Source organism: Nothoprocta perdicaria, unplaced genomic scaffold (genome assembly GCF_003342845.1).
Source record: "Nothoprocta perdicaria isolate Ctin4 unplaced genomic scaffold, notPer1 scaffold_97, whole genome shotgun sequence".
Classification (NCBI taxonomy): domain Eukaryota; kingdom Metazoa; phylum Chordata; class Aves; order Tinamiformes; family Tinamidae; genus Nothoprocta; species Nothoprocta perdicaria.
In genome coordinates this window covers 2,754,612-2,763,621 of record NW_020456276.1, presented here as the reverse complement: position 1 = coordinate 2,763,621, position 9,010 = coordinate 2,754,612, and the positions used below count along the sequence as shown (strand labels likewise).

Sequence of the window (9,010 nt, the reverse complement as noted above, 5' to 3'; positions counted from 1 at the left end):
CAGGCATTTAGGCTTGATGCTGGTAGGTAGATGGATGCCCAGGGCTGCATCTCCCGCATATTTTTTCCTTGACTCTTTCTTGAACATGACACTGGTCTAATTACTCAGAACAGGCCTGAGTCAGGAGGAGGGAAAATGAGTAATTGTTTCTCTGAAAGAACCTAAAGAGCCAAATTGCTCGTCCAGAATAATTTTTCAGGGAGAGGATCTCTTCTCAAAGCCCTAAAGCCAGCTCTTGGTGTTTTTTTTTTTTTTTTTTTTTTTTTCCCTTAACCTATTTGAAATGATTGTTTGGTTTTGAGCAAATGCTCAAAGTGGGAGCACACGCACAGTCAAAATAATAGAGATTAATGCCCTCTGAGGCAATCTTGCATAACACACGCTGCCCGCGCGGGGCAGAGATCAGGAACTGTGTGCTAATCCCAGTGGCAGCACTGGGCCCTGCCAGCAGCTTCACTCACAGTGATTTACTAAGGTGGCCTTGAAGTCGTTTGGATCCACCTGTACGTGGGGGGCCTGGGTGCCCTGAAGCACGTTCCTGCGTGCCAGGAGGGGACGAAACAGCACTGGACCAGCTGGCAGCCTTTCCGGGGGACATTTTGGGTGTAGATAGGGTGGGTTTGCACATGCAACAGCATGTGACGCTGCCAACCTTGCGGGGCTTTGCTCTGCGTGGGGTCCTCCTCCGACTCCCTTCTCCTGAAACCCCACGTTAACTCTGGGAGCAGCATTAAGGTGCCTGGAAYTGCTGCTGTGATTAGCCTGCAAGAAGCTGCGTTGCCTCCAAGAGCGAGCATCCCTGGGCTGCTCTTCCCAAAGGGTTTTTCTAGGTTTGAGTTCTGCACCCCATAATTCATAGTTCTGCTTCCTCAGACGCAGGCTGCAGTAGAGATCTGGCATTCCMGCTTTTGTTACAACCTTCCCCCCCCTTTCCTCCTCCCCGTTTTAATCTGAGTACAAATTGCTGTCAGCACATCAAGTCCATGTGCCAGCCGCGCTCAGTACACTGTGTTCTGAGCTCTTCAAAAACAAAATCGCTGCAGGCACCGAGAGAACAATAAGTCAGCGCTGCAACCGAAGGGATGTTCGGCAGCCCGGCGGGGGCTTTTCTCTCTGTAATCCAAGAGCGACTGCAGCCAAGTGACCTGCTTCAGATAGTGCTGAAACGCTCCTGGAAACTGAAGCAGAGAGGGACTCGTGGCCAGGGAGGGTTTCAGGCACTGTAAAGCAGGATGGACCCTCTGCTCGCCCAAGGGCAGGGGTGGGAGCTTGTGCTCCGGTGCCCCCGAGGTGCCGGGAGCCGCCGCGTGTCCCGTGGCCGCCCGCGCGGGGCCGGGCGTCCCGCGGGCTCCTCCTGAGAGCCCCTTGCCCGTCCCTGCGTTCGTGTCCCCAGAGTCCCTTGCCAGGCCCTGCGTTGGCATCCTGCCATCTCCCGTGCTGGCAGGACACGGTGCTCCGTGCCCTGCAGGAACTCGGAGTCCGCCGACGCGGGACTCCCAACGCTGCGACGGGCCAGGCTGCATTTAGCTCCCGTGACAACATCCTGCRGTGCTGCCCGCTCCTCTGCTGGAGGTTTTTAAGGTTTAATTCGTGTCGGATTCTTTTCCCAGTGGTTTGCAGCGTTCTTTTTGAAGGCAGGAAGAGCACCCAGCACCCTGGACCTCGGGCTGCAAGGCAGACTTGCTGCTTGGAGCGAGGGCCCTTTTCTTTCCGGGTGTCCCTGCTGCCTTGCCCTGCTCTCCYGCTGCACCCGCTTGTGCCCACAGAATGTCTTTTTATTCCAGCTCTGCAGTGGGCTCAGGTGAAGCAGCTCGTTCCCTTCTAGGCTCTTAGGAAACGTAACGTTCCCTAACGAAGGGAACGAACGTTCCCTTCCTCGCTCTTCCTGGCAACCCCAGCAAGTGCCTGCTGAGTCTTTAAGCACAGTTTTGACCACATTAATGCCTCCAATGAGTTTCTTCTTTTGGAACCTTTTTTAATTTTTAACAGTATACTGAGATTTCTTAAGGAATTGCTTTTATTGCGTATATTTGCCCCCCACACACACGTATACGCCTTGTGCTTTGGAAGCAAAGTGCAAGGAACATCAGCCGTCCCTAGAGCATGTAACCATCTGCAGGGCTGAAAAAAGAAAGAACAATCTTGCTCTGGAAATGCAGCCAGAAGTACCAGGTGGCAAATGTCTCGGGTACCTGGTGTCCGCTCGGGCTGTGCTCGTGCCAGCCCCTGCGATGAGAACAGCGTGGCTATTAGCTGAAGATTACAGAAATGTTTATCTTGTACTTCTGGTTCTTAGAGGCGGCAGAACAGAGCCTTGTTATTGGAGGTATAAGGTGAGCATATAGCGCTGTATGGCAGGCCTGTAGTCGCCGTGATAAAGGGCTGGGTGGGTGGCAGCTTGCCAGGAGCAATATCCAGTTCCAGTAAGCCTGACTCGAATGGTTTCATCCGGGAGGAACATATTAGTCATGATGTTTATCTGTTGTCTGGTCCTCGCTCGGGCGCRATGGGGCTCTGTGCTTTTCAGCAGCGCTGGTTTCCTGGCCCCGCTGTCCCGCGTAGGCCCCGGGGGACCACCAGCGTCGCGGCGCCCGGCTCGCCCGGAGCCGGGGAGCGGGCGCCGGCATCGAGCGAGAGCTTCCCCGGCACCGTTAGCTGCAGCTCTGCAGATCCCGAACGCGCTCCCGGTTTCCCCACAGCAGCCCGTTGAGCCTCATAAAATGCTTGTTCCAGAACTCTTTCACCGTGCTCGGGGTGAAACTCCTAGCTGCGGGTGCCGGTGCAGGCCCTTTTGCTTGGCGTGGGTCATGGGCAGCCTTTGTTGAGGGCTGGGCGGTCCTGAAGGCCTTTGGAGGTCTGGGGTGGGTTTGTTTTCACGTGCTCTGCTGGCATCCCGCTCTGCTCCGCAGTTCACCTGGAGGGATTCTGCGGCGGCACCAGGTTCGACTGCAAAGACGTGAAGTTTGTCGTGGGCGAAGGGGAGGACCACGATATCCCCATCGGGATAGACAAGGCTCTGGAGAAGATGCAGCGGGGCGAGCACTGYGTCCTCTACCTGGCGCCCCGGTAAGGGTCGCTCCCGCTGGGGCCGCGGCACCGCCGCTCGAAACACTCGGTTTAAGCAACCGCCGGGGAAGGCGTCCGCACTTGCGCTTCGCTGTCCTTGCAGCTACGGCTTCGGTGAGGCGGGGAAGGCCAAGTTCGGCATCCAGGCCAACGCGGAGCTGGTGTACGAGGTGACGCTGAAGAGCTTCGAGAAGGTGAGCAGAGGGGCGGCCGCGCAGAGCCGCCCGGCACCTCCCTCCCAAACCAGCACCCTTTGTCCCCGGTGCAGCCGCAACGCGGCCCCGGCCGAAGTAGCTGCGTCAACAGAGATCTCTGTGTTCTTCATTTGTTCTTGTGTGTTGGTTTGTTTTATTTTTCTGGCCGAGCTCCAAGGCTGGTTCTCTTATTTGTTCCTTTTGTACTTTTTTTTTCCCTTCTTCCCTGAGCTGCACAGAGGAAAGTTCACGTCCCGCAGGAGGAGGCCAGGGCTGCRGGCCGGATGCTCCATGTCCGTGGGGCAGCTGTGCCGGGACCCGCCACGCGTGCTGCCTGGCCCGGCCGGGTCCGTCCTGCAGGAAGGTTTTCCAGGCTGGATTTGCTCCTTAGTGCTAGTGAGAACAGGGGTGTGAGAGCGTCGCAGACCMCGTGCTCTCCCTCTCTGCTGGCAGTTGTCTCTGCACAGCTTTTTCTTGCCCACTGCGATTTACTTTTCTATCTTGAAAGCTTGCACTGGACAAACCCCATTAATTTTAATGCAGAGCTCTGTGTAAAGTCCTGTACCTGGCACTGATTCACCTCCTGCAGCAGCTTCCTACCTTTCTGCTCCGAGCTCCAAGTGCTCTGCTCCTCCCTTTATTTTTGCTCCCAGTGAAGATTCCGGAGGGTGCGTGTGTCTGATGGACGGCTCCAGGATTTCTTGGTGGCAATAACGCTGTCCTCCCGCTAACCCCAGGGGCCACAGCCCGGTCCAAGTCGTAGCAGAGAGCAAATTTCCTCAGCGCTCCAGTGAGTCAGTGGACAGAAGCGCAGGATGTTGGAGCCAGCGTGTGTCAAGAGCCAGGGTCTGCAGAACTCCGTGGCGGGCCCCGCGGCCGCCCCCGGCTCTGAGGCTTTTGCTGATTGTGTTTTCCGCTCCCTGATTGCTCTCGGTGTTTATTTGCAGGCCAAAGAGTCGTGGGAGATGGACACCAAGGAAAAGCTCGAGCAGGCTGCCATTGTCAAGGAGAAGGGGACGATGTACTTCAAGGTTTGTAAACTTGGCGGAAGCTGAATTGGCACAAGGGGACTTGTGCTGCTTGGCTTTTGAAACAAGTTCCCGTTGACCTTCAGAGAGGTGGCTTAGCATTCCGAAACGGCAGGGAATTCACCCCTCCCTGTGGTGACGGGCAGAGCAAATCCTTCCCTTCTCCTGCTCCTCCCTCTCCAAAGGTGCTTTGGGAGAGATGGGTTCTTCCCAGCGTGGCGTGGGGCTGCGGGTGCTGCGAATATGCTGAGATGTCCTCCAGTTACACACATGCAGCTTTGAGATTGGAAAGGGGAAGCTTTGCTGTCATTTCAGCATCATCCCCACCAATGTCCCCTGCCACTGATGTCCCCTGTCACCGGTACCAGCGGACCTGTAGCCTGAGAGCATCTCCAGGTGCTCCTCTGTAGCCTCATGCGAGGAGGAAGGATCTGACCTGACTCTTCAGTGGGGCTCAACACCGGCAGCAATGGGGAGGCTCCGGTGTATTTGTCAGCATCTTGGCACTACACCATCCTCTTCCCTTTATTTACTTCACAYGCCATATGTTAAACTCAACAACTTTCCAGAACGCTTTGGAAGCAGATCTGCTTCGGTTTGTCTGCTCAGGTTCCTCAAGCCCAGTCTTCTTTGCTCCATCCCAGGAAGGCAAGTACTTGCAGGCAGTGATCCAGTATGGAAAGATTGTGTCGTGGTTAGAGATGGAGTATGGCTTGTCCGAGAAAGAGTCGAAAGCTTCAGATTCCTTCTTGCTGGCTGCCTTCCTCAACCTGGCCATGTGCTACCTGAAGCTGCGCGAGTACACCAAAGCTGTCGAGTGCTGCGACAAGGTAAAGACGTGCGAGCCCTTGGGCTGCAGGTGCTTTTTCTGCCTGCTTTTATTGGGGGTTTGGGACTTTTTTTTTTTTTTTGCTCTTTTTCCTCCCCCGTATTGAATTTCTCTGCATCAGAAGCAGTTTGCAAACTGCAGTGCATTGAGGCAGTCCCCTTTTTTGGGGTGTTAGCGAAGGCTGCATGTTTTGAGAATGCAGAAGCAAAAGGTATCTTTGGAATTCCAAATTCATCTGTCTGCAGACGCTTACAGCTTCCTACATGCTTCTGCTTTGCAAACCACATCTGCTTTGGCCCGGTGAACCCCACRGATCGACAGCCCGAGGATCCTAGTTGGGTGCTCGGGTTGAAAGGGGGTTTCAGTGCTGGCCTCCATACGACAGGGGCTGTTCTCACTCAGTTGCATCTGCTGAAGTCTCAGTGCATGTCTCAGTATATCAAAAGATGAGATCCTACCATTCCCTAAGTGTTTAGACTCTTAACCTTGTCTTTGTGATCCTCTGTGTCAGGAAAGTCTTAGTTCTTTTGCAAAGGCTTAGATTTAAGGCAGGGTCAGGCAGGAGAAACAGTGAAGTGTCCTCAAAGGTAAGTCATCGGTGAGATRCTTGCAGGACTGTCAGCTACATGAAGTTCTTCCTGAAGGAAAGTAATGCGATTGCTGAGTCAGGGAGACAAAAACACATTTACTGCACAGCAGTTCATCAGCTGTCTTGACTCTGAGCTCTCTGCTCCGCTGCGCTCAGCTTTGGCATTTACACAGGAATTCCTGCTCGAGTGGCTTTGTTGCCCACTTGCTCCCTCACTCTTGGGGGGATTTTATGCAATGAGAAATATTTAATTAACTGAAATATATTAATGACCAGCCAACTGATAATGGAGATGAGTACATTTTTGCAGAGCAAGATGTGAGCGCTCTGGAGACTTTGTTGCCTTCTTTCTTGTCCTGCTTTCCCTATGCTTAATGAGGCCTCAAAGCTAACGAGGCCCAGGTTGGTATTACCAGAGCCCTGATAAGCCAGCGGGATCCTAGCTTGCCCAGTGAGTTGCTGCATAACAGCAGGGCTGCACATCATGGAGCGCTTTGTGGTAGGATCTTCCTTGCTGCATTTTCAGCCAGAAGGAAATGCCTTTGCTTTCCCCTGTGCTTCATCCCAAGAGATGTAAAATGGCATTAGTAAATGAGCATTAAATGAGTATTGCTGAGYAGCAAATACTGTGTCATCAGGGAGTAAAGCAGGGTCAGGCTTTCGCTGTCGTGATGCATGTGCACCTCATGTCATTTCATGTCATGATATATGTGCATGATATAGGTATCCTGCTAACACGGACCCGTGTGTTTGCAGGCATTAGGGCTGGATCAAGACAACGAGAAGGGTCTGTACAGGAGGGGCGAAGCCCGGCTCTTAATGAACGAGTTTGAACTGGCCAAAGGTGACTTCCAAAAAGTGCTGGAGGTGAATCCACAGAACAAGGCTGCCAAGTCCCAGATCTCCGTGTGCCAAAAGAAGACCAAGGAGCACAACGAGAGGGACAGGAAGATATATGCCAACATGTTCAAGAAGTTTGCAGAGCGAGACGCGAAGGTTCGTGGAGCGCCGGTGTCGAAGCCCGTTCTCGGTGACCGCCCAGCTCTGTGTTGGGGGTTGCTCATCGTGAGAGGAGGTTACGGGTTGGGGTGAGCATGGACAGAGGGATTGGCGGGTCTGGAAGCGCCCGTTCACCTGGTGGGCACAGGCTGCGGATAGAGCCCGCTGGGGGAAGCTGCTGCCTCTTTCCTGGCCTCTGCGATGCAGAGGCTGCCGTGAGGTGTCAATGAGAGCGTTGGCAGCGAGTGCTCGTGGCTGCTGGTGACGGGCTTGGCGTTGGTGCTGAATTTTCCCTTTCTAAACTAGGGGTGTTGGTGACCTCCCTGGTCACCAGCACTCAGGGTAAAATGAAATGTCACCCAGTGTCTGGCAAGGCCATGGGTATTTTGAGACATGATAGTATGGATTTCCTGAATTTTGTAATGGAATACGCTGCTCCTCTCGTATGAGAGCGCTCGCTGGCGTACGGCAGGCTCCCGGCCAACATTCCTCCAACACAAACCGATGCGCCGTGTTCTGTAACGAGAGAGGAGCCGGCTCTGCAGCCAGGCTTCACGGCAGCTTCTAGCGCAGCTCCTCTGAACAAGTGCCCACGAAGGAGGAAGAAGGGACGGGCGGAGGATCCCAGGGCAGCTGGACTTGCTGATGGCAGCAGAAGGTGGAGCCACTGGGGCTCCGGGATCAGCACTATAGCAGTTTGTGGTACTAGGTAACCTTTCAGGAAGCAGGTTTTAAGAGCGATAGTTACCCCTACAGCAGGCATAATGTTTTCCTGTTTCCATCTGCTCCAACCCGTGGCTCTGCCCCTTTTCCTTTAGTTCCATGTGCATCTGGATAAGATCGCCCTGTGAGGACATCCCGCGGCCCTCAGGGCAGGWCCCGTTAGATCCGACAAATCCGATGCCTTCCCAAACAGCTCCTGTGCACCCAGGGCCCCTTTGCCAAGCGTTTCACCTCCGGGATCCATAGGGAAACACGAGCCTCCGCTCCAAGCGCGCAGCCCCGTGAGGCGCAACAAGGGCGACACGCTGGGCAGCATCCTCTGCGCCGCAGGGTCCGGTTGCACTCACCAAAGCTCTTCTGGTGTGTCCTTGTTTTGCAGGAAGCAGCGAGCAAAAGTGGGATGGAAAAAGAAGCAGAAAAAGCTGCTGGTGAAAAGGAGCTAAAAACTCCAGAGTCGGAAGGCAAAGAGACTGAAGGCCACGTATGATGGAGGAGACGGCGGAAGGGAGACCCTCCTGCCCTCGGCTAGCCCCGAAACAGGTTTTCTGCCAGAACTCAGGACTCACCAGTGTTTTCTTGTCGAGCTTGTTACAGTTTGTGTGATTGTGGAAGCCAAAATGCCTCACAGAGAAAATATCAACCGCAGCTCTCCTGCTGCGAACGCGCCGAGCAGCAGAGCGCAAGCAGAGGGACGGAGTGGGACCACACCGAGTGGAACAAATAGCTTTTTAAAAGATTTTTATTTTCTTCTTTTAAACTCTTGGCTTTTGGGAGGTTTTAGACAGCTCATTCCAACTCGTGCGACTTCAACCATGGCTCCTCCGGAAGGAGTCAGGACACGGGAGCTGTCCCATTGCCTGGCTCAGTATTGCGTTCATTTGTGTTCCTGGAGCGCCGTGCCGGTGCCTGGAGAAATCRGGCAGTGCCGGCCGATCCGTGTTGCCGCCCCGCGCCGGAGCCGAGGGGACACAGCGCGCACCGGCGGCCTGGAGCCCAGCGGAGCCGCGCGCTCGGGCCGGGAGCAGGGGAGYCGCTTTCTCCTCTCCCTTCTTCCTTCTCCTCCTCCTGTGCAAGAGGCTCGGGAAACAAGCAACGTCGGGATCGCACCGCACGTCCAGCCACGCTCCCGGAGTGTTATCTGCAGCGCTGGCTTGGAGGGAGGCTCGGATTTGCTCTCCTGGTGGGTCCCTGCATGTTTTTGAAGGTGTCGCAATGTGAAGCTAGTGATGAGAATTAAACCGTGCTGCGTTTCGGCAATTTCCCTGCTTCCTTTTAGGAAACGTTACAATGGTTCCCACGTAGTGCTGCTACAGATACTTTTCTCCTCACTTCCGTTGTAACCTTTCTGTTTAGGGATTTATAATTTGGCTTTAAAGTAGTGTTGTTTTGGCGGGGGGGATTTATTTTAAGTTTGGCCGCGTCACGTATTTTATTTTGTTGGAGTGCAAAGTACTGCTCTCCAGCGCCACTGCTTTCAGGCACTTACTTTGCAGCCTGTGCACTATCGACTAGTTCAAATGTTTTAAATTGGAGTTTTGTAGCTTAATAGGGGTTCATACAAAAAAAGAAAAAAAAAAAAAAA

General features: G+C 54.1%; 1 protein-coding gene across 1 annotated transcript in view; it reads left to right on the top strand.

Moving 5' to 3' along the window:
* Nucleotides 1-8,889, top strand: part of FKBP5 (FK506 binding protein 5) — a 24,012-nt gene extending 15,123 nt beyond the window's left edge. Inside the window, exons 6-11 of the mRNA XM_026053261.1 lie at nt 2,910-3,066; nt 3,170-3,260; nt 4,208-4,291; nt 4,933-5,118; nt 6,463-6,702; nt 7,808-8,889. Coding sequence (XP_025909046.1) covers nt 2,910-3,066; nt 3,170-3,260; nt 4,208-4,291; nt 4,933-5,118; nt 6,463-6,702; nt 7,808-7,915 — 866 coding nt within the window. The 3' untranslated portion in view covers nt 7,916-8,889. The remainder of the gene's footprint in view (nt 1-2,909; nt 3,067-3,169; nt 3,261-4,207; nt 4,292-4,932; nt 5,119-6,462; nt 6,703-7,807) is intronic.
* The last annotated feature ends 121 nt before the right edge of the window (nt 8,890-9,010 follow it).